This window comes from Loxodonta africana, chromosome 23 (genome assembly GCF_030014295.1).
Source record: "Loxodonta africana isolate mLoxAfr1 chromosome 23, mLoxAfr1.hap2, whole genome shotgun sequence".
Lineage (NCBI taxonomy): Eukaryota > Metazoa > Chordata > Mammalia > Proboscidea > Elephantidae > Loxodonta > Loxodonta africana.
In genome coordinates, this window is record NC_087364.1 from 421,278 (window position 1) to 448,959 (window position 27,682).

The 27,682-nt window shown below is 49.0% G+C and overlaps 1 protein-coding gene across 1 annotated transcript; it reads right to left on the reverse strand.

Annotated features, from left to right (window-relative positions):
- Positions 1–1,659: 1,659 nt before the first annotated feature.
- F7 (coagulation factor VII) lies at positions 1,660–27,682 on the reverse strand. The gene is made up of 8 exons (NM_001330481.1): positions 27,562–27,682; positions 16,732–16,892; positions 14,806–14,830; positions 13,676–13,789; positions 9,225–9,365; positions 7,197–7,306; positions 3,062–3,194; positions 1,660–2,255 (listed from the first exon to the last, which is right to left on the reverse strand). The coding sequence occupies exons 1-8, from the start codon at positions 27,629–27,631 to the stop codon at positions 1,660–1,662; spliced, it is 1,350 nt and encodes a 449-aa protein (NP_001317410.1). The 5' UTR covers positions 27,632–27,682.

The window sequence follows — 27,682 nt, forward strand, 5'->3', positions numbered from 1 at the left end:
GGGACAGGAGGTGGCAAACAATGTGTAGAGTACGAACCACCATTTTATATTAAAAACATGTATATAGGTAAAAGTCGGGGGGGATATTCACCAAAATGAGTGGATGATGTTTCTAATTTATCTGAAATGAAGATGAAATACTAATTAATAAAGGAAAAAAAAAACAAAGTTAAAGAACAGCATTCAGTAGATAGCACACATTTTTCAGTGTGCATACGTGCAAGCATCAGTGTGCACACCTGTACTGTTTTCATCAACAAACATGGAGCAAAAGCCAGTCAGCAGCAGAGCACATGCAAATGTGAGGAAACGTGGGGTGAGGCATGGATCACTCCTCAGGACAGCAGGTAGAACCTGTCTGTCTCTCTGTCCCAGTGTCTGACATCCGTCTCTCTCAGTCCCAGTGTCTGAAGTCCGTCTCTCTGTCCCAGCATCTGACGTCCGTCTCTCTGTCCCAGTGTCTGACATCCCTCTCTCTGTCCCAGTGTCTGATGTCCATCTGTCTCAGTCCCAATGTCTGACATCCATCTCTCAGTCCCAGTGTCTGACGTCCGTCTCTCTGTCCCAGTGTCTGATGTCTGTCTCTCTCAGCCCCAGTGTCTGACGTCTGTCTCTCTCTGTCCCAGTGTCTGACATCCATCTCTCTGTCCCAGTGTCTGACATCCATCTCTCAGTCCCAGTGTCTGATGTCCATCTCTCTCAGCCCCAGTGTCTGACGTCTGTCTCTCTCTGTCCCAGTGTCTGACGTCTGTCTCTCTCTGTCCCAGTGTCTGACATCCATCTCTCAGTCCCAGTGTCTGATGTCCATCTCTCTCAGCCCCAGTGTCTGACGTCCGTCTCTCGCTGTCCCAGTGTGTGACGTCCGTCTCTCTCAGTCCCAGCGTCTGACGTCCATCTCTCAGTCCCAGCGTCTGAAGTCCGTCTCTCTGTCCCAGCATCTGACGTCCGTCTTTCTGTCCCAGTGTCTGATGTCCATCTCTCTCAGCCCCAGTGTCTGAGGTCCGTCTCTCTGTCCCAGTGTCTGATGTCCATCTCTCTCAGCCCCAGTGTCTGACGTCCGTCTCTCTGTCCCAGTGTCTGATGTCCATCTCTCTCAGCCCCAGTGTCTGACGTCCGTCTCTCTGTCCCAGTGTCTGATGTCCATCTCAGTCCTAGTGTGTGACGTCCGTCTCTCTCAGTCCCAGCGTCTGACGTCCGTCTCTCTCTGTCCCAGTGTCTGACGTCCGTCTCTCTGTCCCAGTGTCTGACGTCCATCTCTCTCAGCCCCAGCGTCTGACATCCGTCTCTCAGTCCCAGTGTCTGACGTCCGCCTCTCAGTCCCAGTGTCTGACGTCCGTCTCTCTGTCCCAGTGTCTGACGTCCATCTCTCTGTCCCAGTGTCTGACGTCCGTCTCTCAGTCCCAGTGTCTGACGTCGTCTCTCTCTCAATCTCCTCAGAGTCTCTCCCTCAGTTTCTGTCTCTCAGTCTCATTTTTCCTACTCTCTCCTCCTTAGTTCCTCTCTCTCTCTCTCCCTCTCTCTGCCTCTATTAGTCTCTCCATTTCAATCTTTCTCCCTTTCCCCCACCCCAAGGATTGCAGGAGAATTTATGGGACTTGAGGTGAAGGGAACTCCAAGCAGCAGCAGCTTTATTTCCAGACAGAAGCTGAAGTTCAGGAGCTAGGGAAAACGGGCTGACAGGAAACGGCCTGGGCTCGGGTTCGAGTCCATGAGCCTGTTCAGCCACTCAATGTACCGGGAGACCCTGGTGTACACCCCAACGTGGCCCACGGCTGCACAGCCCTCACCCCAGCTGACAATTCCTGTCAGGTACCATGTGTTTCGGTACTTGGTGGCATGAGGGCCCCCACTGTCACCCTTGCAGGCATCCTTGGTCCCATCCAGGTAGCCAGCACAGAACATGTTCTCGGTCACCACTGGGGAGTTGGCGGTCCTTTGCATTTGCTCATTACAGTCCTGGGTCATCAGCCTGGGCACGTCTATAGTCATGAGCTCGAGGGCTGTGGCGCCCCTGTCGAGAAGCTGGCCCCAGCCGCTCACGGAGGAGAAACGGATGAAGGCGAGTGTTTGCTCTGAGAATCTCTTGTCAGGCAAACAGAGGGGCACTACGTAGTCAGTGAAGTTCACCGGCGTTCTCAGGCGCAGCAGGGCAATGTCGTGGTCGGTCTTGCCTGACACATACTTGTCAGGGATTATGATCTGAGCAATTCGCCGTTCTTGTTCATCGCCGTCCTCGTCACTAAAGTCGTGCTCACCTGAAAGGAAACCCAGATGGTTCAGGCGCAGCCTAACTTTTGGCAAATCCTCTCCATCTAAAACTCTTGCCTTGCTGTTGTGTCTTTGGCCTGTCATTTTGCCCCTCTGGAAAGAAACTGCTGTGGAATGGGAAAATGGCCCATTTTCAGAATCTGGAGTGTGTTGGAGGCCTCCTTTTGGAAAAGGTAGGTCAGCTCTGCACCCAACTGTAAGGGAAATTTCCAGCACAGCCTTTCCCCAGATGGTAGCTGCCCTTCCCAGGAGATTAGAGTCTAAGTTAGGGCCATGTGGGAAGAACATAAATTGAGGGGTACATCTGGAACATGGGGTGCTAATGGCAAGTGAGGAAGGGGTGTTAGCCTTCGGGCAGCTGTGGATAGCAGGAAGAGAGAGGGGTGCTCAAAATCCTCCATGGCTTCCCAGACAGGGCCTGACCCACCTCAGTTTCCCTTGTCTTGTCTGGGGTTCTCTTCTGGCCTATAAACCCATGGGGCGAAGGCCTTGCCCCCCAGTAGCCTCCTGGGATCAGCTCTTGGCACAAGTGACACAGGACGGGTAGAATAGCATCTCTTCCCTGCCACCTTTTTTTACATTTTGTTTGGAGAGGGAAAGAGGCTGGGGGACAGTGACCACAGTGGCGGGAACCCCGATAGCAGAGAGGTTTGCCCAGAGGTCGAACACTTCTTCCTTTGGGGAAGTTAATCTGGTTATGGAAGTGAAGAGTTCAAGTCCAGAATCTTAACTCCTGTGACATCATTGTTCAAGAATGGCTTTTGAGTCAGAAGGAGATAAGGACATTACCTACCCAACACCACTGTTATATTCTCCCAGTTCCTGAGGATGCCGGGTTTGTTGAAACAGTGGGCTGCGGAGACCACCCAGGTGGCGTCAAGCAGAGATCCCCCACACAGCAGAGTCCCCTGCAGCTTTATCACAGCCTGAGCCAGGGCAAAGCATGGGTTATTTTTATTGTTTCCTTGATTTCTCACCTTCCCATACATCCTGAGGGACTGGCTAACATTTAAGCTATTCGTTTCTGAAACCCTGGCGTCTTTGGAGATCCCTCCTTGGGCAAAGTTGTGGACCTTGGCTTCACTTTGCTCAAGCAGACAACTGCCCTCTTATCTGGCTGAGACAGTCTCAGGGGACTGAAAACACGAGTGTAGCGGACTGATGATAGAACTAAAAAGCAGTTGCCACTGAGTTCATTCCAACTAATGGTGACCCCGTGTGTGTCAGAGTAGAATGGTGCTCCACAGGGTTTGCAACGGCTGATTTTTTCAGAAGTGGATCTCCAGACCTTTCTTCTAAGCTGCCTCTGGGTGGCCTTGAACTGCCAACCTTTGAGTTAGCAGCTGAGCATGATAACTGTTAGCACCACCAAGGGTTCTCTCTCTCTATACCAATACTATACACGCTATCTGTGGATGTTAGAACTACTGGTGTTGGATTCTACTGTCTACTTCCCCAGTATTTTAATGTAAGTTTGAAGCCACCATATACCCTAGTTTTGTATGCAAAGCATTGTACTTCGAAGAGCTGTTGTGAGGATTAAATAACATACATGAAGCAACTAGTACAGCTCTTTGCAAACAGAAGACCCTCAATAAATTTCTTTTTCCTTTCTTCATCTTTCCCCCCTAAAAGTGAGAAGGGTGCTGCTGAGCTGGACCCTTGAATGAGGCTGGCCTCTGGACACTGGGAATTTTAAGGTGAGAGGATCTACAGGGAAGAGGAGGCTGTGTCTCCATGATGGAGGGTGAACGACCAGGGCCAGTAAATAGGCTCGGTCTGCCTTTCAGTTGGTCCTCGTGTGTGAGGTGTCATCAGGTCTGCTGACAGATGACAGGTCAGCCAGCAAGAAAAAATTGAAATGGAGTCAAAGCAATCTTAGAACTAATTTTTCCAAACCGTGGACACTCGGACCACGTGGTGCCAGTGAGTGACCCCTCTCCTCACCAAAAACTTGGACCTACTGGGTCCCTCAGAGAAGAAAGTACACACAGCACAGGGTGGCTGAGCAGAGCTCTCTGTAGGCTCAGAGCTAAAGCCCTCGACCAGACTGACGAAGGAGCCCGAGAACCTGAAGCAGATCTGGCGGTTTGTACATCTGCAGCCTCATCTATGAGAGAAGTAACCGTTACAAGCGTGGAGCGGGCTCCCCAGGTTCAAATTTCAGCTCTGATGTGGGCGAGGTACTTAACCCTTCTGGGTCTCAGGCTCCGCATGGGTAGAACAGGATGACAGCTGAACCTACCTCATGAGGTCACTGTGGGGATTAACGGGTAATGAACGAGAGGTGAAGCTTTGGCAGGGGCCTGGCCCATGTAGCAAGTGCTAGGTTGGCAGCGACTCTTGTGATTGCACCCATCCATGCGGGCTGCACAGACACACTTCTGAATACTCAGTCTGTACATCACAAAGGCTTTGGTCATGGGGATTCTGGTTAAACATCAGTCCCGTCTGAATCTAATCAAGCTTCGGGTTCTGCAAAGCTTTGGAGCTGGCCTGCGAACAAGCTGTGGCCACGCTACCAGACTCTAAGGATGGGCCTGAGCGAAAACCAAAAAATCCAAACCCATTACCATGGACTCGATTCAGTTCTGTGCGACCCCATGTGTTACAGAGCAGAACTGCTCCATGGGGTTTTCTTGGCTGTAATCTTTATGGAAGCAGATCACCTGACCTTACTTCCGAGGTGCCACTAAAAAAACAAACCCGCTGCTGTTGAGTTGATTCCAACTCATAGCAACTGTAAAGGACGGAGTAGATACGACTGCCCCATAGAGCTGAGTTGCCACTAGGTGGGTTCAAACCACCCACCTGTACGTTGGCAGCTGAGCGCAAACCGCTTGCTCCACCCAGGGACCTGGCGGGCCCAAACGGCGTTGATGAAAGTCCTCCCCTCTGGCCTCCGTGGCTGCCTGAGAAGTCAGGGGATTAGTGGGGACAGCTGTGTGGATAACCGTCGGGGTGAGGGCAGGGTGGAGCAGGGTGTGATGCCACCAGCCCGGCAAGAAAATTGAAGTTGAGAGAAGCTGGTCTAGAAGAGATCAAGAGTTGCCATGTGACATTCCTGAGGAGGCTTGAGAGGAACGAAGCTACTTTATGGCTCCGGTTTACTTTGTGGCCTAGGTGTCGTGTCAAGGATGACACGTGATACTCAGCTTTCCCTTACAAAGTTATTACACAATTACTTTTAAAAATTCTTCAGTTTTTTAACTTGGGGTGTCACAGAAATGAAATGAGTAACTATTAGGGTTAAGAGCCGGCCCTGACTTGTGGCGACCCTGCCCCCCGCCCACCAAATGAAACGTGATCATTAACTGACTTTTGGAAAGTAGATCACCAGGCTTTTCTTCCTAGTCTTTCTTATTACAGAAGCTCCTCTGAAACCTGTTCAGCATCACTAGCAACACAGCGATGGGTGTTGGCAGACGGGAGGTGGCCGTGCGTGACGTAGGTGCATTGGTCAGGAATCGAACCTGGGTCTCCTATGCGGAAGGTGAGAATTGTACCACTGATCCACCGCTGCCTCCCCAGAAAGGGCTACTGATTTAGAATTCAGACCAGCACTTCTCAAGCTTCACGCGTGCACGAACCACCTAGGGCTCTCGTTAAATGCAGGTTCTGATTCAACGGGGCCTGAGGTTCTCCGCGTTGGGCAGGTTCCCGGGGTGCCGCAGCTTCTGTCCCACAGGCCACACTCAGGTTCTGATTCGACGGGGCCTGAGGTTCTCCGCGTTGGGCAGGTTCCCGGGGTGCTGCAGCTTCTGTCCCACAGGCCACACTCAGGTTCTGATTCGACGGGGCCTGAGGTTCTCTGTGTTGGGCAGGTTCCCGGGGTGCCGCAGCTTCTGTCCCACAGGCCACACTCAGGTTCTGATTCGACGGGGCCTGAGGTTCTCCGCGTTGGGCAGGTTCCCGGGGTGCCGCAGCTTCTGTCCCACAGGCCACACTCAGGTTCTGATTCGACGGGGCCTGAGGTTCTCCGCGTTGGGCAGGTTCCCGGGGTGCCGCAGCTTCTGTCCCACAGGCCACACTCAGGTTCTGATTCGACGGGGCCTGAGGTTCTCCGCGTTGGGCAGGTTCCCGGGGTGCCGCAGCTTCTGTCCCACAGGCCACACTCAGGTTCTGATTCAGCGGGGCCTGAGGTTCTCCGCGTTGGGCAGGTTCCTGGGGTGCTGCAGCTTCTGTCCCACGGGCCACACTCTGCAGGCTCAGGCTACGGCCCCTCGTGGACGGACTTACAGGCCGACTCACAGACAGGCGCCCTGAAGTTGCTGCACTGAAGCAGCTACTATTCCACAGCCTCAACCAAGCAAGGGAGGAAAGATCTGGCTGCCCGAGAGGAGGAACAACGGGTTTCCGTTACGGCTGGAAGATTTGGTTGTGGGACTTAGAGCCTGAGCTCTCAGAGGCAGTCAGCACAATGGGAAGGCCACAAGCTTTGGAGTCAGATAGTCTTGTATTCAGATTCTACCTCTGTCATTTATTAGTTGTGCAGCCTCAGTTTCCTCCTCTGTAAAGCGGGAATAAGAATAGTATCTTGTGGTGAGGTGGTATGAGGGTTAAATGAGATACTATAGAGACCATGACTGGCACGTTGAAATCATTAGATAAATGGTAGCGATGTTTAGCACACCTCTGTAAAATTCAAAATAAGACCCATTGCCATAGAGTCAATTCTGATTTATAGCGACCTTATGTGATGAAATTTAAAATAGATGATCCCTTTAAGCACTTTGCGTGTGAGCAGGGTTGACTTGTGCCCTGGTGTGTTCTGTGGCTGACCTGCCATTTTTCTCTTTGAAGGCTGTCGACTGGCCCTCATTCAGAAGTCTTCAAACACCCCAGGATCTGGGAATCCTGAAGCCAGGAGAAAATCAGGGATGGAAGACATTGTACTGAGTGGCCCCATGGGGCCAGGGGGGACTTACCTGCCATGGACACTCCCCTTTGGGACACAACCTGCCACCCACAATTCGGCCTTGGGGGATGTTGTCATTTCTTTTTTCCAGAACAGGTATTTTTCCACACGGATATTCAACTGTATAAAACAAAATCAGCAAGACACAGGGATTTATGAAGGCTGAACGTGCTTGTGAGTAAAAAGGTTAAAGACATTTGTAGTCTGAGATCTTGAGGCCACAGCTGCTCGCCTTCCCTTCTGGCACTGAGCGGGTCCTTCCAGGGACGTGGGGGGGAGGACTTGAGGGCTCAGAGTGGGGGAGGGCTGGGTTACATCTGCCTGAGCTGCAAGGAGATGCCTGGTCAGGGGATCTGCTGGGCCTGGCTGACGGAGCCTGGAGCTGGCTTGGGGAGACGCCTTGTGAAGCTGCTAGATGAAGAGCTGGGGCAGAGGCCAGTTTGGGAAGGAACAGCCCTACTTCTTGAAACTAAAACCTGCTGCCAGAGAGTCAACTCCAACTCAGAGTAGCTCGATAGGTCGGAGTAGAACTGCCCTATAGGGTTTCTGTAATCTTTACAGAGCCCTGGTGGTGCAGTGGTTAAACTGGCAGTTCAAATCCACCAGGCGCTCCTTGGAAACCCTGTGGGGCAGTTCTGCTCTGTCCTACAGGGTCACTATGAATGGGAATCGACTTGACAGCAACGGGTAATCTTTACAGAAGCAGGCTGCCACACCTTCCTCCTGTGGAGCAGCTGGTGAGTTCGAACTGCCTACCTTTTAGTCAGCGGGCACTGCACCATTAGGGCTCCTTTTCTTGAAAGCAGGCTCTGCTACATTTTCAAGTGAGAAAATGTGTTGCCTGAATTTACTAAACAATTGTAGTACTATTTTTTTTTTAATCGTGCTAAGTATTTTTGTGCGTGTGTGTGTGTGTATATGCACATATCTCACCACATTTGCCATTCAAACCACTTCTAAGCGTAGAGCTCTGGGACGTTAATTACATTCTGTATGTTGTACAACCGTCATTACTGTCTCCAAAAAGTTTTCATCCCACCACACACAAGCTCGGTGCCTCTTAAGCTATAACTCGCCATCCCTCCCTCCTCTCCCAGCCCCTGGCCACCACTAAGAAACTTTTGTCTCTAAGCATTTGCCCATTCTAGATATTTCAAATAAGTGAGGTCAGAGTTGTGTCTGATTCTTTCCCTTAGCAGAATGTAGTGCTATTTTGACTCCACTCTTTTTTTTCCATCCTGCTCCAATAAACTCCTTGGAGCCCTGGTGGTGCAGTGGTTAAGAGCTTGGCTGCTAACCAAAATGTCAGCAGTTCGAATCCACCAGCTGCTCCTCGGAAACCCTATGGGGCAGTTCTACTCTGTTCTTTAGGGTTGTTATGAGTAGGAATTGACTCGACAGCAACAGGTTTAATACAGTTCTTGGGCCAAGGGGAAAAAAAAAGAAGCTTAGAGGCAGCAGGCTGAATTTCAGGCTTTCTCTACAACGCTGGGAGTGTCCGTGACACAACTGGTATGGAGTACCTCAGCCTTTGAATTGTAGCCCCACTTAGTTTGAGGTTGGTTTGGAGAAATTTTCATTTTTCTAAAGATGCTTGCCTTTAAAAAAGTTTGGTGTCTCACTAGATTCAGGAAACCCCCATAGAGGTCCTGAAGAGTCTCTGGGATTCCATGATATGGAATTAGAATGAGGCAGAGTCTGTCCTAGAAGCGAGTGGCTGCCTTGAGAACCACCCAGGCAGCTACCTCCCGTGTGTCTGGGGCAGGTTGACCTTCTGTCCTGGTTCTTGTGACCTGCGCATTTCAACTCCTGATCACTACGGCTCTGGCCTGCTCTTGGGCGGGTCAGCCATCTGACCCTTGGTCTTCCTCCTGGCCTCGCCACGTCGTCAGCACCTAGTAGACACTCAGTAAAGGTTATGCCCGCCCTTCTCATCCTTCAGCCATCTGAGGTAATGCCCAGTAAGACAGGAATTGGTGGCTGGCTCATCTGGCAAACAGAAGACCCTGGAGGCAAGTGGTTCCTCAGGAGCTGTTACCTGTGGGCGTGCAGGACACTCCATCAGCCATGAGCGTGTAGCCGTCATGACATCGGCAGGAACGCTTGGTCTCTGCGTTGTCACTGCAGTACTGTTCACAGCCTCCGTTTTCATTCAGACAGATCAGCTGGCTGTTTTTGTCTGAGAATAGAATGGGACAGCTTGAGAGGGGACCACCTCTGGGGACAGGGAAAGCTAGCTGGGGGACAGCCTCCCTGGGGGCGAGGAGCAGTTTTCTTCCAGGAAGGTGGCACACAGTTGTGGCCGTGTTTTAGGAACAAAGGGACGAGCCTGAGGCAGCACTCAGGGATTACCACACTCCCCAGGGGAGTGCCCTTTGGGAAAAGCAGCTGGTACAGTGAAAATGTCCAACTTAGTGAGCCGGCCAGGCAAGAGGGCCAGGGAAATGAGATGGCTCTTCAGCCAGACCCCTGTGCCCCAGTGAGCTGGCCAGACCCCTGTACCCCAGTGAGCTGTCCAGACCCCTGTGCCCCAGTGAGCTGACCAGGCAAGAAGGCCAGGGACATGAGATGGTTCTCCAGCCAGACTCCTGTACCCCAATGAGCTGACCCAGGGACACTTAGTCCCAGCACTGACCATAGGTTCAGACAGCAGATGAGGCAAGTTCAAGGTGGCTTTGAAGAAGCAAGCCTTGGTTGTGGAAATTAGTTGGTTCAGAGTGTAATTTCAGGGTTCCCAGCAGTGAAGGCTGTTTTGGAAGACTTACCACCATGGTTAGTTAGCATCAAACCGATAGAACCAGTTGCCATCGAGTTGACTCCTACTCATGGCGACCCCATGTGTGCCAAAGTAGAACTGTGCTCCATAGGGTTTTTGATGACTGGTTTTCCGGAAGTAGATCACCAGGCTTTTCTTCTGAGGTGCCTCCGGGTAGGCTTGAACCGCCAACCTTTTGGTTAGCAGCCAAGCGTATTAACCATTTGCACCACTCAGGGACTCCTGTCGAGTGTCAAAGGCTGAGAAAAAAGATTGAGGCTTTCTAGCCCTGGATAATCGACGAAACCAAACCAAATCTGTTATCCTCGAGGCCATTCTGACTCACGGAGACCCCATGTGTTACTTGATAAAACTGCTCCATAGAGTTTTCTTGGCTGTAATCTTTACAGAAGCAGATCGCCAGGCCTCACTTCCACGGTACACTGGGTGGGTTTGAACTGTCAACCTTTAGATTAGCAGTTGAGTGCAAACTGTTTGCACCACATAGGGACCTTAGATAATTGACAGGACACCTGTCTCCTTAGTTTTTTCTTCACTATTTCTGGGCTGTGGCCATTGCAAATGGTGCCAGGGCCATCCTTGTCTTCCATGTTGACTATTTACATTTGCTTGATCCAATGGTCCCAGACTGTCTTACTATGGACCCACCATCCTTCAGAGCAAAGTCTGGCCACCAGAGACATGAGGTAAGAGGCTAAGCAAGTCCACTGGCTGCTTTATTGAGACTGGACTTTACAGTGAAGACCAACATGGCACAGTGTGGGGAGGTGTTATTAGTAGTGGTTGTTTGAAGATAGGAAAATGACCAGGAACTAATGAACACAGGGACATGGAAGAGGTAGAGCTTAAATTTTCTTTAATTGCCCATCACACAAAAAATGACAGAAGCTGATATTCTAAAATGCTAATAGTGGCTAATTGGGGTTCTTGTCTATTTTACAATTTATTTTTCATGTATAATTTTAAAATGATAAAGTCATAATATAAACATATTTTTCTAACTATTGAAAAATACCGTTCACTAAAACCACAGACATCCTTCTTGCCTAGGACTCAAATTCTTCATTATATAAACTGATATAAATCAAGGCTAGGGGTCAGGAGGTCAAAGATAAATTTTGAAGGATTTTTCATTGTGATCAGCAATTTACTAATTTTCATCATTAGGAAGAAATGTTAGTAATAGCCAACTGCATGGAGATCTGGCAAAAGAATGCCTCCAGAGGATAAAGGATAAAACGTACAGAGCAAGGCTGAGTCCTTACGTGGGCCTCAGGGAGCTTGTGAACCCCTAGAAACTCTACAAAATGTTGTGTATCTGTGGACAGTCTGTGTGTCTGTGTGTATGGGCGCAGTTCACCATAGAGAAGCACTGAAGGTCCAGTGGTAGAATTCTCGCCTTCCATGTGAGATGCCCGGGTTGGATTCCCAGCCAAGGCACCTCACATGCAGCCACTACCTGTCGTCAGTGGAGGCTTGCATGTTGCTATGATGCTGAACAGGTTTCAGCAAAGCTTCCAGACTAAGGCAAACTAGGAAGAAAGGCCTGGCAATCTACTTCTGAAAACCAGCCAATGAAAACCCTATGGGGTATAATGGTCCAATGCACAATCAAGCCTACAATCAAGCTGCAGATGGCACAAAACAGGGCCATATGTCATTCCTTTGTGCATGGGGTGACCATGAGTCAGTGCAGCTAACAACAACAGAAAAGCAAAGAACCTTGGTCTAATCCCAGTGTGAGTGTAGGAGAGCCCCGGGACGTACCCTGCTGACACATCTCAGGCCAGGACAAAGGCAGGGAAGGCTGGCTCCTCAGCAGGATTCTCCCTAACAAGGGATACATCACGAGGTTTGCCTACTAGGTGGGTACCAGGGGCCAAAGAGTTTCCTTTTACATCTTGCCCAGACCTGCTGGAGAGGCAGGGTCTTCAGCGTTCCTTACATTTATTCAATATTCCTTATTCAAACATGCCTTTAGGGACATTATATCCTCAACTCTTTAAGATTAACCTGAGATCAGACTTCGATGCCAAGCTCTGTAAGGAAGGCATGACTTTAGCAACCAAGGGGTGAGTGACTGTAGTTCCTAGCAGCATAATTACGGTGTGTGTGTATAATAGATGTCCCATGATCTACTAAACGAGAATTAGTGTTTACTTTCTCTTGTTCCCTAAGATTTACTAAGCAACTACCCACTTGTTCGGTCAGACACACGATATATATTTGAGTGAAAGACGGGGGCCATTTGTGACCTGTGACGTGCCCAGGCATGGTGGCCAGGCCTCCTCCTCTTGGGTGGATCATGGCTGCCCCAGGTGTGTTCCACGTCCTGATTCCCTGGGCTTTATCTGTGGCAGCAGACAAGGAGCAAGGGGCGGAGCTGTCAGTCCACCTCTCCCAAGGTGACATCTGCACCAGAACCCAGTGCTGGCCTTACAGCAGAAGGTGGGTGTGGCCCAGAAAATCTCATTCTCTATGAGAATGCGCACTTGTGCAATAGAGAATTAACCTTGCCCAGAAAGAGGTCTGGCCTTTGCCCTCAGCTCCTGGGAGGTGACCTGTAAGCCCCTGGAATGTCCTGCCTGAGAAGAGTGTCTTTGTTTACCTGGGGGCCTTGGGCCACATTGGGCAGTCTATGCTAACGATGTGATTTATGGCGCAGGCTTGGGGCCACAGTGGGATCAGCTTGACTGCTGGAGGAGCTGGAGAATAAAGGTCGACCACACGGGTAGTCAGCCATGTATATGAGACTGAGCCCCAGTAAAAACTCCAGACACCAAGGCTCAGGTGAGCTTCCTTGATTGGCAACAGACCACGTGGATTGTCACACATCGTTGCTGTGAGAAGTTAGTGCTGTCCACGACTCCACTGGAGAGAACTGGAAGCTTCCTGCTTGGAATTCTCTCCTGCCCTCTTCCCGCGTGCCTTTCCCCTGGCTGATTTTAACCGGTAAACTTCTGCTGTAAAAAACTGTAACTGCGAGTGTAGCAGCTCTCAGCGAACATGTGAGACCACCTGCGGGTGGGTGGTCTTGGGGACTCCTGAACATCAATTGGCACCAGAAGTGACAGAGGTATTGGGGATTCACAAACTTTGCAATACTTTAATATTTGAAGAACCAAACCAAACCAAACCCAGTGCCGCCGAGTCGATTCCTAGTGGCGCAGTGGTTAAGTGCTATGGCTGCTAACCAAATGGGCGTCAGTTTGAATCCGCCAGGCACTCCTTGGAAACTCTAAGGGGCAAGTTCTACTCTGTCCTATAGGGTCGCTATGAGTCGAATATTTGAAGGTAGGAAAAAAAAAATCTCTGTAATACCTAGTAAAAAAAAAAATAGAGAAGGTGAATTTTACCAAAACTGTCTTGGCTGGGGGGGTATGTAGGAGGCAGGAAGTGATGCAGTGACTCTGACCTCTGCCCTCTCCAGGTGTAAAGGAATCACCAGTGCTGGGGGCCCCAGATTTTTATATTCCTCAGAAGCAGAAATAGGGTAATGGAGTTTGAAAATTACTGTCTTAGTATCTTAGGTTCAACACTCTCAGATTGGAAGGTCACCTAAATCAGTATCTACCAGAGCTTGGCACCCAGGCTGGACCCGTCCCCATACTTGGCCCAAGGATGTTCACCCAGAAGCCCAGGTGAACAGGCTGTCTCCCACCAGCTTCCCAGGGCCCCTCTCTGCAAACTACAGCACGAGAAGTAGGGCTCACTTGTCTCACAGTTCCGACCCTCAAAATCATCAAGGCAGAAGCAAATGTAAGACTGGAGCTGGTCCACACACAGGCCCCCATTCTGGCACGGGTTTGAGGTGCACTGGTTTCCATCTGTGGGAAGAGTCAGCATTGGTGAGTTTGCTGAGGAGAAGGGGGGTGAGGTAGGGGAGGGGTGGGAAAAGATGCGTTGGTGAGTTTGCTGAGAAGGGGAGTGAGGTAGGGGAGCGGTGGGGAGAGATGGCATTGGTGAGTTTGCTGAGGAGAAGGGGGGTAAGGTAGGGGAGGGGTGGGAAGAGATGGTGTTGGTGAGTTTGCTGAGAAGGGGGTGAGGTGGGGAGGGGTGGGAAGAGAGGGTGTTGGTGAGTTTGCTGAGGAGAAGGGGGTGAGGTAGGGGAGGGGTGGGAAGAGATGGCGTTGGTGGGTTTGCTGAGAAGGAGAGTGAGGAAGGGGAGGGGTGGGGAGAGATGGCGTTGGTGAGTTTGCTGAGGAGAAGGGGGTGAAGTAGGGGAGGGGTGGGAAGAGATGGTGTTGGTGGGTTTGCTGAGGAGAAGGGGGTGAAGTAGGGGAGGGGTGGGAAGAGATGGCGTTGGTGAGTTTGCTGAGGAGAAGGGGGTGAAGTAGGGGAGGGGTGGGAAGAGATGGCGTTGGTGGGTTTGCTGAGGAGAAAGGGGGTGAGGTAGGGGAGGGGTGGAAAGAGATGGCATTGGTGGGTTTGCTGAGGAGAAAGGGGGTGAGGTAGGGGAGGGGTGGGAAGAGATGGCGTTGGTGGGTTTGCTGAGGAGAAAGGGGGTGAGGTGGGGAGGGGTGGGAAGAGATGGCATTGGTGGGTTTGCTGAGGAGAAAGGGGGTGAGGTAGGGGAGGGGTGGGAAGAGATGGCATTGGTGAGTTTGCTGAGGAGAAGGGGGTGAGGTAGGGGAGGGGTGGGAAGAGATGGTGTTGGTGAGTTTGCTGAGGAGAAGGGGGTGAGGTAGGGGAGGGGTGGGAAGAGGTGGTGTTGGTGAGTTTGCTGAGGAGAAGGGGGTGAGGTAGGGGAGGGGTGGGAAGAGATGGCACTGGTGGGTTTGCTGAGGAGAAGGGGGGTGGGGAAGGAGGGGGTGGGAACAAAATGGGATATTAGCCTACTCACCGGTATAAGCCACCCAGAACTGCCTCTGAGGAAATGAGAGGAAAACCACGTAAGACACATTCACCAGAAGCAAACAAGTCAGCCACAGAATGAACCCAGGAGTCTGAATTCATGGCCATGGGCAGGCGTAGGTAGGGTGGGGTGGGGACTTCTGACTTGGGGTGCTTTCTGATAGATTCAGGAAACTGTAGAGTTTTCCTACGGAGATGAGATGTGGGCTCATCTAAGCGGAGGAAACAGTTTTTTTCCTAACCTTTTTCCCCTCCCTCTCAGAGCCTTCTAAGATCAGCAGAGGCCATGTGTCCCTACCCCAAATCAGAATATTCACGTCTTGGCCCCAACTGCCATCTGGTAGCTGCTAGCTGTGAAACTTGGACAAGACACAGGAGCTGGTTTCCTCCTTAATGAGTGGGAGTGATTGTAGGTACATAAAGGTGTGACCTGAGAAGCAACTGCAGTAATGGGGATGGAAGGATTTTATAAACTGCAAACTAAACCAAATCAGTCGACGTCAAGTCGATTCTGACTCCTAGACAGCCCATGTGTTACAGACTTGTTTTCTTGGCTGTAATAATTATGGAAGCAGATTGCCGGGCCTTTCTTCTGTGGTGCTGCTGAGGAGGCTCAAACCCCCAACCTTTAGGATAGTAGACAAGCACAAAATATTTGCTCCACCCAGTGACCTATAAGCTGCAAACCAAAAAAAAAAAAAACCCGTTGCCATCAAGTCAATTCTGACTCATAGCGACCTTACAGGACAGAGTAGAACTGCCTCATAGTTTCCAAGGAGCGCCTGGTGGATTTGAACCGCCGACCTTTTGATTTGCAGCCGTAGTTCTTAATCACTAAAGGATTCCATAAATAAAATGGATTCCTGAGGTGCCTTTTGGCCAACTGAACTTATACCTCACAGAATAAAACATGAGAATAAAATGTGACAAGACATGTTAAAAATGCTTTGAAAAATTAAGTGGTATACAAGTGCAAGGTGTGAATATCCTCGACTCTTCTGGAAAGAAAATGTTGACCTCTGCCGCAATCAGCCCCTCTTCCTGGCATCTGTGAGGCGTGGGTAACCACAGCTGGTGAGAAAAAGCTGGTGACCAGGATCACCAACAAACAGTTACAGACGACCCCGCACAGTTGCCCCAGCATCTTACAGAAACTGAAATAAAGGAAGACCGCTGTAACCATGTTGCCCAAGTGCAGACGAGGAAACAACTGTTCTCCTAACTGGTGTTTCTTCACAACATTTTCCCCTAAGGAGGGAGCCACCTGGGTAGGCAGGGCAGAGAGGCTCTCACCTTCAGCTCTCAGCAGCACCTTCGTGTTGCACAGGGGCCCTGCAATCTTCTGGGCTACTGGGGGACCTTCCTTGGAAAGGTAAGGTACACATCAAGTGTGCTTTTCAAACAGTTTTCTGTGCACAGTTAGGACGTGTGGTGTGGCAGAGAGCCTGGGGGACTGTGTGCAGGGTATCCCTGAACACAGAGCCTGGGGACTGTGTGCAGCGCAGGGTGTCCCTGAACAGAGAGCCTGGGGGACTGTGTTGTGCAGCGTGTTCCTGAAAAGACAGCCTGGGGGACTGTGTGCAGTGAAAGGCGTCCCTGAACAGACAGCCTGGGGGACTGTGTAGTGCAGGGTGTCCCGGAACACAGTGGAAGGTATGGATCACTGCGCAAGCTCTGCCTTAGGAGAACAAAGTCATCCTTCGGGAGGAAAAGCAGCCAGACAGGGAGGGGTTGTGTTCGTTGGGGCTATGTTTTCACCTGGGTGAGGGGCATTCGCAGCTACAGCAATGGAGAAGCATGGACTCCAGGAGACATGGACGTCCCTAAAGTATCCGTAGCGCAGCCACCATCTCAGAGAGCCACGCTGACACCCTCAAGGCAGAGAAGAAGGCATCCTGTTTGACCAGGTACTTACAGTCCTCTCAGTGCTCTTGAAGATCTCCCTGGCTTCCTCGAACGAGCACTGTTCTTCCTTGCACTCTCTCTCCAGTGACCCTGACCTCAGTTCTTCGAAGAAACTGTTGGCTCGCCTTTGCCTGTGTAAGACGCTGTTGGCTTCCTCCTGGTTCATGAAGACTGAGAAATGAAAAGCCCATGAAATGTTCAGCCACTCCCGTGCCAAAACGCCACGAAAATCATTCACACGGATATTTTCCTATTTAGCAATGGGAATCCAAACTGGTTCCTGCCTTCCCTGAGTTACGGCTGGCTCCTTCTCCTGGCTTGTATAATTCAGAAGGCGTTGGGTGCTGGTTCCCCAGCAGCTTTCTCTGCCCCTGCAGGCTTGGGGCTGGAGACAAAGGACACATCCCATAGGCCTGGACAAATCCTAAATCAAGGTGTGACTTCTTGCATATGGCCAGTGAGATGCAATATGGTGCAACTTTTATAAAGAGAGGCCTGGCGATCTACTTCCAAAAACTAGCCAGTGAAAACCCCGTGGATCACAACAGTCTGGCCTTCAGCCGATTATGGTGATGCCGCAGGACTGGGCAGTGTTTCGTTCTGCTGTGCTTGGGGTTGAGTGAGTCAGGGGCCGACTGGATGGCAGCTAACAATAACAACATATGGCAATATGCTTATTGAAATACAATTTAAACTAGTCGTATCTTCTGACCTGGTAATTCAGTTCCTAGGAATTTACCCTCAGAAAATAATCAGAAACATGTACGAAAATGTTGGCATAAGGAGAGCTAACCAAACCAAACCCACTGCTGTCAAGTCAATTCCGACTTATAGGGACCCTACAGGGCAGAGTAGAACTGCCCCATAGGGTTTCTAAGGAGCAACCGGTGGATTCAAACTGCCGACTTTTTGGTTAGCAGCTGAGCTCTTAACCACTGCACCATCAGGGCTCCATAAGGAGAGCTACTTATATTGATAATTAGAAACAAAAGGTGATGGTATCCAATGCCACCACTAAATACAATGCTTACGGAGATATATCAAGCAAAATAGACGGTAAAACAGTATGTGTGTCGCATGATTTCTTTTTTGCAAACAAGAAGTATATACGAATATATGCACAAATATAATTTATTGAAAGGCTATACATAAAAATGTTAACTTCGGGCATTAAAAGTTACTTTGTTCCAAAATGTGTACAACTAATAAGCAGAACTTCTATAATCAAAATACCTGTTAGTTTTCTTTCTTTCAGAAGCCCCCCTTCCTATTCTTACACTCACGGAACATCTGCTAAGCATTGGCCACAATGTGCTAAGTCCCGGAGACACAGGGTTGGCAGGCAGTTCCTGCTTCTGGTTGAGCTGGGGACGGGGAGGAAGGAGCAACTGAACACTTATGCCTCATTAGGTGGCGCCAACGGTTTGTGCTCAACTGCTAACCTAATGGTTGGTGTTTTGAAGCCACCCATTGGTACCACGGAAGAAAGCCCTAGAGATCTGCTTCTCTTCAGATTATAGCCAAGAGCACCCTATGGGGCAGTTCTACTCTGTAACACATGGGGTCGCCATGAGTTGGAATCGACTTGACAGCGACAGGTTTTTTTTTTAATTTTCTTGGTGATGAGGCCTCTCCCCCACGTGTCTGTCAGTTTGTCGTACTGTGGGGGCTTGTGTGTTGCTGTGATGCTGGAAGCTATTCCACCGGTATTCAGATACCAGAAGGGTCACCCATGGAGGACAGGTTTCAGCTGAGCTTCCAGACTAAGACAGACTGGGAAGAAGAACTCGGCACTCTACTTCTGAAAAGCATTAGCCAGTGAAAACCTTATGAACATCAGCGGAACATTGTCTGATACAGTGCTGGAAGATGAGCCCCCCAGGTTGGAAGGCACTCAAAAGATGACAGGGGAAGAGCTGCCTCCTTAAAGTAGAGTCGACCTTAATGATGTGGATGGAGTAAAGCTTTTGGGACCTTCATTTGCTGATGTGGCACGACTCATAATGAGAAGAAACAGCTGCAAACATCCATTAATAATCAGAACCTGGAATGTACGAAGTATGAATCTAGGAAAATTGGAAATCGTCAAAAATGAAATGGAATGCATAAACATCGATATCCTAGGCATTAGTGAGCTGAAATGGACTGGTATTGGCCATTTTGAATAGGACAATCATATAGTCTACTATGCTGGGAATGACAACTCGAAGAGGAATAGTGTTGCATTCATCATCAAAAAGAACGTTTAAAGATCTACACTGAAGTACAACGCTGTCAGTGATAGGATAATATCCATATGCCTATAAGGAAGACCAGTTAATATGACTATTATTCAAATATATGCACCAACGACTAGGCCCAAAGATGAAGAAATAGAAGATTTTTATCAGCTGCTACAGTCTGAAATTGATCGAACATGCAATCAAGATGCATTGATAATTACTGGCGACTGGAATGCAAAAGTTGGAAACAAAGAAGAAGGATCAGTAGTTAGAAAATATGGCCTTGGTGACAGAAACAATGCCGGAGATTGAATGATAGAATTTTGCAAGACCAACGACTTCTTCATTGCAAATACTTTCTTTCACCAACATAAATGGTGACTATACACATGGACCTTGCCAGATGGAACACACAGAAATGAAATTGACTACATCTGTGGAAAGAGACGATAGAAAAGCACAATATCATCAGTCAGAACAAGGCCAGGGGCCGACTGTGGAACAGACCATCAATTGCTCATATGCAAGTTCAAGCTGAAACTGAAGAAAATCAGAGCAAGTTGTTCGGACAGATTCGGATACTGATTGGTTTAAAGTCAGGAAAGGTGTGCATCAGGGTTGTATTCTTTCACCATACCTATTTAATCTGTATGCTGAACAAATAATCCGAGAAGCTGGACTATATGAAGAAGAACGGGGCATCAAGATTGGAGGAAGACTCATTAACAACCCGCATTATGCAGATGACACAACCTTGCTTGCTGAAGGTGAAGAGGACTTGAAGCACTTACTAATGAAGATCAAAGACCACAGCCTTCAGTATGGATTGCACCTCAACATAAAGAAAACAAAACTCCTCACAACTGGCCCAATGAGCAACATCATGATAAACGGAGAAAAGATTGAAGTTGTCAAGGATTTTATTTTACTTGGATCCACAATCAACAGCCATGGAAGCTGCAGTCAAGAAATCAAAAGATGCATTGCATTGGGCAAACCTGCTGCAAAGGACCTCTTCAAAGTGTTGAAGAGCAAAGATGTCACCCTGAAGACTAAGGAGCGCCTGACCCAAGCCATGGTATTTTCAATCGCATCTTATGCATGTGAAAGCTGGACAATGAATAAGGAAGGCCGAAGAAGAGTTGACGCTTTTGAATTGTGGTGTTGGAGAAGAATATTGGCTATACCAGGACTGCCAAAAGAATGGACAAATCTGTCTTGGAAGAAGTGCGGCCAGAATGCTCCTTAGAGGCAAGGATGGTGAGACTGCATCTTACATACTTTGGACATGTTGTCAGGAGGGATGAGTACCTGGAGAAGGACATCATGCTTGGCAGAGTACAGGGTCAGTGTAAAAGAGGAAGACCGTCAAGGAGGTGGATTGACACAGTGGCTGCGACAATGAGCTCAAGGATAACAAGGATTGTAAGGATGGTGCAGGATGGGGCAGTGTTTCATTCTGTTGTGCATAGGGTCTCTGTGAGTCGGAACCGACTTGACAGCACCTAACAACAACAACGAGGCCTCTAGTGGGACAAACACATGCTACCTGTGGACACCAGGGAAGGAGGAAAGGGAGGAAGCAGGAAAGAGGGCAGCTGAGCTTGGTCTTGAAGCATCGTGGATATCAAGTTGAGAAAGGAAAAGTACATTTTAGACAGAGAGAGGGGACCTATGGGAAGGCAGAGAAGACAGACCCTGCAAAGTCTGGGGACATTTCTTGTTCAGTAAGGCTGGGCCACACGAGCCAAGGAGGTGGGGAGCAGCGGGGGGACATTACGGCGAATGCAAGAAGCTGGTCCTGAAGAACCTTTGTGTCACCAAGAGGTGTGGCTTCATCCTGTTTGGGGAAGCTTGGCAAGCCTGCGCCCACACCCACCTCAGCACTTGCTCTCCCCTTCTTGGCTTTATTTTCCTTTGTAGGAAATGGATGTTATATGTTTTACTTAATTATTGGCCTCTTGTCTCTCTCTGCCCGCTAAGGTGTAAGGTTCTGTGCCAGCAGCCGCCGCAGTGTTCCTTGTCTGCGTGTCCCTAGCACCTAGACCAGGTCTGGCTCTTAGAATCACTTAGCATTTGTTGAGTGAATGAAGTGGAGGATTTTATACTGGGGAATGTTTTGATCGAATGTGCATTCGAGAAAGAAACGTCAGAAAGTGCGGGGTGTGGCTTGGGTGGGGGGATGAAGGTGGGGAGGCGGCTGGCGGCTTCTGCAGTAACACAGGAGAGGGTGAGGATGGACCTTCCACTTCTCCCTTCTCCCTAACCTTCTCTTTAGCTTCACACTGGGCCCCATTCTTCCCAGATCTTCTGGAATTCTGCCTACTTTGCAGTTTAACCTGATCAGTTCTCTTCTTGCACCTAATCAACCCAGATCCTGGCTCTACTCTGCCATCAATCTTTCTTTCCCTTTCAGGCCAAATCCTCAAAAGAAGAACCCCAGGTGGTGTTTCACTCCTCATCCTCCACCAACCGTTCTTTCAAAATCCACATGGATTCCTCAACCTGTTGAAAGTGACCCAAGACTTCCTGCTTGTCAAATCCCGTAGGCTCTTTCTGTCCCCGTCTTCATGGATCCCTCTCTGTACTGGGGGCTCTGTGGACTGTTGCCTTCTTCTGAAACTTTCTTTCCTTGGAGGCTGAGGTGCCAGCTTCCTTACATTCTCCTCCTGCTTCTCTGATCATTTCTTCACCATTGTCTTTGCTTTTGGTCCGCTAACAGGTGGTGTTCTTCTGGATGTGGTCTAGGCCCTGTTCTCTTTACGTTCTAAATACTGTCGCCAAACTACCTCACCCACTCTTCCGCCTCCAGCACTCCCCTCTGCATGCCAGTGCCCGCACACCTGTGTTTTCAGCTAGCGCTTTCTGTGAACTCGACGTATCTGTGTTCAACTCCTTTACAGAGTGAGTAGCTCACAGGCACTTCAGAGTCATCGTATTTAAAACTAAATCCTTCTCTCCACTCTCACCCTTTTTGCTGAGATTAGGCCTGTTTCCTTCTGTGTTCCTCATTTCAGCAAATGGCACTGCCATCCAGCCTGTTGCAAACCAGTAACCTCAAAGCTATCCTAATTTTCTTGTGGCCACTGTAATCAGCCCCGTAGCACTGGTCTTCTTAGCCTATCTCGGGCTCGCCTCACTTCTCCATCGCTGTGATTTCACTTTAGTGCAAGACCTCCTCCTTTCTCCTCTGGGCCATCTTTTTTGGGGGAACACTTATCAGTAGTTACCTTGTACCAAGAAGAGCAAAGCACCTTCCAGGCATCACCTTTAATTCTCGCGGTCACCCGAACGGTTACTTTTTGTCGTTGTTGTCAGTTGCCATCAAGTAGACCCCATCTCATGGAGGCCCCATGTGTGCAGAGTAGAACTGCTCCACAGGGTTTTCAAGGCTGTGATCTTTCAGAAGCAGGTTGCCAGGCCTGTCTTCCAAGGTGCTCTGGGTGGGTACGAACTGCCAACCTTTCAGCTAATAGTTGAACTTAACTGATAGTTACCTTTAAGAACTATTATTGCCCATTTTGCTTATGAAGAAAGTGAGGCTTGTAAGGCTTAGAGTTCACCCAAGGTCACCAAGGGTGGAGGTAAGAGGACCGGTTTTGAATATGTTGAGTTCGAGGCTTCTTTAGGACATTCACGGAGACATGGGAACTGGAGTTTAGGAGAGAGGGTGGAGATAGAGGTAAACTTGAGAGCATGAAGGAGTTCAGGATTGCTGCGGCCCATAACCCGGGGCATGTTACATCCCAGCGTGGGGAACAGTGCTCTCTGGGGTTGTGCAGCGAGGCAGCCTCCCAGGAGGTAAAAGAGTGTGTACATGCAGGGAGGAGTGGGAAGCTTGGGAACAAAACCAACATTTAGAGGATAAGAAAAGTGCAGTAAACGAGGCTGAGAAGAAAACGCAGAGGGAAGGGCATCGTTGTAAAAGCAAGGAGGTGAGTTTCAAGGAGGGAATGACCACTATGGCCCTTGCTGTGAGGAGGTGGAGTAAGATGTCTGTGGGTCAGTTGGTAGAACGTTCTTGGTGAGGTCAGCAAGAGCAGCCTCAGTGGAGTGGTGGGAACGGAAGCCAGATTTCAGGGTGTAGGAGGGAGTGGAGAGAAGGAAAGACAGAAAGTGGTAGCTGTTGGGGTGTGTAAGCTTATTGCCGTTGTTAGCTGCTGTCGAGTCAGCCCCTGACTCAAGACAACCCCAAGCACAATGGGATTGGACCGTGGTGATACATAGGGTTTTCGCTGATTTTTGGATGTAGATTGCCAGGCCTTTCTTCCTAGTCTGTCTTAGTCTAGAAGCTCCACTGAAGCCTGTTCAGCATCAGAGCAACATGCGAGCGTCCACTGACAGACGGGTGGTGGCTTTGTCTGGGAATCAGACCTGGCCTCCCACGTGGAAGGTGAGAATTCTGCCACTGCGCCATCACCTTTGCTGCCCCATCTAAGGTTAAGGGAAGATTTTTCCCTTTAAAATGAGAGAGATTTTAGCATGACTATAAATAGATCTGGCTTGGAAGGAGGGGCTGAGGATACACACAGGGGAAAATCCAAGGAGCGTGAATTGATGGCTGCACATTAGATGGGGAGATTTGCCCTCAGCAGAGGAGAGCGGGGGTTGGGGAAGACAGAGACCGACAGGTCACCTGCAGCCTGTCAGAGACCACCTAGCTGATCAGTGCCCTGACTCCTAGCTCTTTTCCAAGATTCAGGCTGATCAAAACACACCTGCCTTGTACTCATTTCCTCATGATCTACTGGGCGAAGGTGTTTATTCATGCATTCATTCACTCATTCACCCTCTTATTTAGTCGTTTGACAATCTTTTACTGAGCACATACTTGTCCTGGGCACTAAGATAGCACAAAAAAATAAAAACAAGAACCACATGCTGTCCTTGAGGAAGTGATTTTAAATTAGACTGAAGTATATCTGGTTAATTTTTTTCAGAAGTAGACTATCAGGTCTTTCTTCCCAGTCTGTCTCAGTCTGGAAGCTCAGCTGAAATGTGCCCACCATGGGTGACCCTGCTGGTATTTGAATACTGGTGGCATAGCTTCCTGCATGACAGCAACACACAAGCCCACACAGTACAACAAACTGACGGACACGTGGCGGGAACTGCCAGAAGTTCAAGCTGGATTCAGAAGAGGATGTGGAACAAGGGATATCATTGCTGATGTCAGATGGATCCTGGCTGAAGCAGAGAATAGCAGAAGGATGTTTACGTGTGTTTTATTGACTATGCAAAGGCATTCGACTGTGTGGAGCATAACAAATTACAGATAACATTGGGAAGAATGGGAATTCCAGAATACTTAATTGTGCTCATGAGAAACCTGTACTTAGACCAAGAGGCAGTTGTTTGAACAGAACGAGGGGTTGCTGTGTGGTTTAAAGTCAGGAAAGGTGTAAGTCAGGGTTGTATCCTTTCACCATATTTATTCAGTCTGTATGCTGGGCAAATAATCTGAGAAACTGGATTATATGAAGAAGAACAGGGCATCAGGATTGGAGGAAGACTTATTAACAACCTGTGTTATGCAGACGACACAACCTTGCTTGCTGAAAGTGAAGAGGGCTTGAAGCACCTACCGATGAAGATCAAAGACCACAGCCTTCAGTATGGATTACACCTCTGCACAAAGCAATGGATTACACCTCAACATAAAGAAAATAAAAATCCTCACAACTGGACCGATAAGCAACATCATGATAAATGGAGAAAAGATTGAAGTTGTGAAGAATTTCGTTTTACTTGGATCCACAATCAACACCCATGGAAGTAGCAGTAAAGAAATCAAACGACTTGGGGCCTAGGGACCATAGTTCCAAGGGACATATAGACCAACCAGTATACCATAGTTTACTAAGAAAATATTCTACATCCCACATTGGTTAGTGGCATCTGGGGTCTTAAAAGCTTGTGAGCAGCCATCTAAGGTACATCAATTGGTCTCATGCCACTAGGAGCAAAGGAGAATGAATAAAACCAAAGACACAAGGAAAAAAATAGCCCAAAGGACTAAAGGACCAAATGATCCAGAGACTACATCAACCTGAGACCAGAAGAACTAGGTGGTGCCCAGCTACCACCAATGACCACTCTGACAGGGAACACAACAGAGTTCTGGAATGAGCAGGAGAAAAATGTAGAACAGAACTTAAATTCATGTAAAAAGACCAGCCTTAATTGTCTGAAAGAGACTGGCAGTACCCCCAGAACTATGGCCCCTAGATGCACTGTTAACCCAGAACTGAAACCATTCCCTGAGCCCACTCTCAGACAAATATTAGACAGGACCATAAAACAAAAATAGTACACTTGAGGAGTGTGCTTCTTAGTTCAATCAGATATACGAGACCAAATGGGTGGCTCCTGTCTGGGGGCAGGATGAGAAGGCAGGAAGGGACAGGAACCAGAGGAATGGACACAATTCACTCAGATCCCATCTTACGGCCTCAGGAGACGAAGGACAACATGAACTAGGGTGGAAAGGGGGAGGGTGCTGTCACATTGTGAGGATTGCAGCTAATGTCACAAAACTATATGTGTATAAATTTTTGTATGAGAAATTAACTTGAGCTGTAAACTTGCACCTAAATCACAATTAAAAAATTACGAAAAAAGAAAGAAATCAAACTTTGCATTGCATTGAGCAAATCTGCTGCAAAAGATCTCTTTAAAAGTGTTAAAAAGCAAAGATGTTACTTTAAGGACTAAGGTGCACCTGAGCCCCAAACCATGGTGTTTTCAATTGCCTCATATGCACGTGGAAACCCTGGTGGTGTAGTGGTTAAGTGCTACAGCTGCTAACCAAAAGGTCAGCGGTTTGAATCCGCCAGGCGCTTCTTGGGAACTCTGTGGGGCAGTTCTACTCTGTCCTGTAGGGTCGCTATGAGTCGGAATCAATTCGATGGCAATGGGTTTGGTTTTGGTATTCATATGCATGTGAAAACTGGACAATGAGTAAGGAAGATGGGAGAATTGATGCCTTCGAATTATGGTGTTGGCCAAGAATATTGAATACACTATGTACTGCCACAAGAATGAACAAATCTGTCTTGGAAGAAGTACAGCCGGAATGCTCCCTGGAAGAAGGATGGGGAGACTTTGTCTCACATACTTTGGACATGTTGTCAAGAGGGACTGGTCCCTGGAGAAGGACATCATGCTTGGTAAAGTTGAGGGTCAGTGAAAAAGAAGAAGGCCCTCAAAAAGATGGACTGACACAGTGGCTGCAAGAGTGGGCTCAAGCATAATAATGATTGTGAGGATGGCTCAGGACCAGGCAGTGTTACCTGTACATGGGGTTGTTATGAGTCAGAATCGACTTGATGGCACCTAACAACAACAAAGTACATCTGACTGATAATAGCTGAATAATGTATTCCTGTAGTCCTGGTGGTGCAGTGGTTAGGAGCTCGTCTGCTAACCAAAAGGTTGGCAGTTCGACTCCACCAGCTGCTCCTGGGAAATCCTCTGGGGCAGTTCTACTCTGTCCTACAGGGTGGTTGATGGTAATGGGTTCGGGTTAATGTATCACAGGATGAAAGTAACTTTGCATCAAAAAAGCTCTCAGAGAATCAGAGACAAATCTGAACATAAAAAAAGTAATACATGATTATTATGGAGAATTTGGAAAAGGCAGAATAGAAAAAAAAGGAAGGAGAAAATTAGAAAATCATCCACATTCCTATTAATATTTTCCTGGTTGCCATGAGTGGGAATTGACTCAACGGCAGCTGGTGCCGGTAAGGAAGGACAACGTGTAGCATTAACTTCCTCACGAGCAGGACACCCCCTCTTGGTGCAGGGTGGAGGCAAGCAGACACAATTCACTCAGATCCTGTCTTCTAGCCTCAGGAGATAAAGGACAACATGAACCAGAGTCTGATGGAAAGAGTTTGCAGCTCGTTTCTAGGTTTAAGTGACCACAGCGGGCCACTAAGGTCCTTGAAAATCATTACAATAACGACAGCTGTGTATGTCAGCATGGGCTTCCCGGGTTGTAAAGCACGGTCTCATATTACCTCCCATTCAGGCCAACTCCCTGTGAGGAAGCATTTTCCAAATGAAGGAACTCAGGCCTGAAGGGACAAGCGACTGGCTGAGGTCCCCTGGCCGTTTGACCGAAGAAACACTGAAACCCAGTGTCCCCGTGTGGCTGTCCCCGTCGTTGTCCTCCTGAGAACCTGGGGAGCAGCGCCAGGAGCCGGCCCCTCCGCACCACGACAGCTCGTAGTGAAAGCACAGCCACCACGTCTCACTGTTTGAACTGCTCCCAAATCCTGTGCTTTGGTCCAACTTCACGGTGGCAAGTTCCCACAGATCTGCCAGGAAGGCACCACCAGCTCCGAAAAATGCTTTGAAGAATAATTTGCCCAAACCTATGTCATCAAGAACAGCTTTTCCTCCAGTGCATGCAAGTGCTGGGATTGTTTCCTGGAAAGGAAAACTTGGATCAAACCGGGCCGCCAGCAATGCTCCCGGTGAACAGGAACGTCAAAAACAAAGACCGGTTTTTGGAAGGCTGTTGACGCCCACTTTCCAGATTTGAGGCAAACAGCTTGACCGTCCTTCTCACCAAATATGTATGGGGGTAGGGGGGCCCTGCTAAGACATACCTGCTGTCAGAGGGTGCTGAAACCCGAGCAGAAAGCAGAGAAGGGCGAGCCCGCGGGAATGGGAAGCCATGATGGAATCCCGGTGGTGTTATTCCCCGTCTGTTGACATTCCAGATGGAAA

Coding starts and splice junctions, on each gene's coding strand:
- F7 (NM_001330481.1), bottom strand. CDS start 27,631: ATGGCTTCCCATTCCCGCGGGCTCGCCCTTCTCTGCTTTCTGCTCGGG. Junction 7,307..9,224: donor AGTGTCCTGCACGCCCACAG/GTAACAGCTCCT, acceptor TGTTTTATACAG/TTGAATATCCGTGTGGAAAA. Junction 2,256..3,061: donor GAATATAACAGTGGTGTTGG/GTAGGTAATGTC, acceptor GTTTCCTTTCAG/GTGAGCACGACTTTAGTGAC.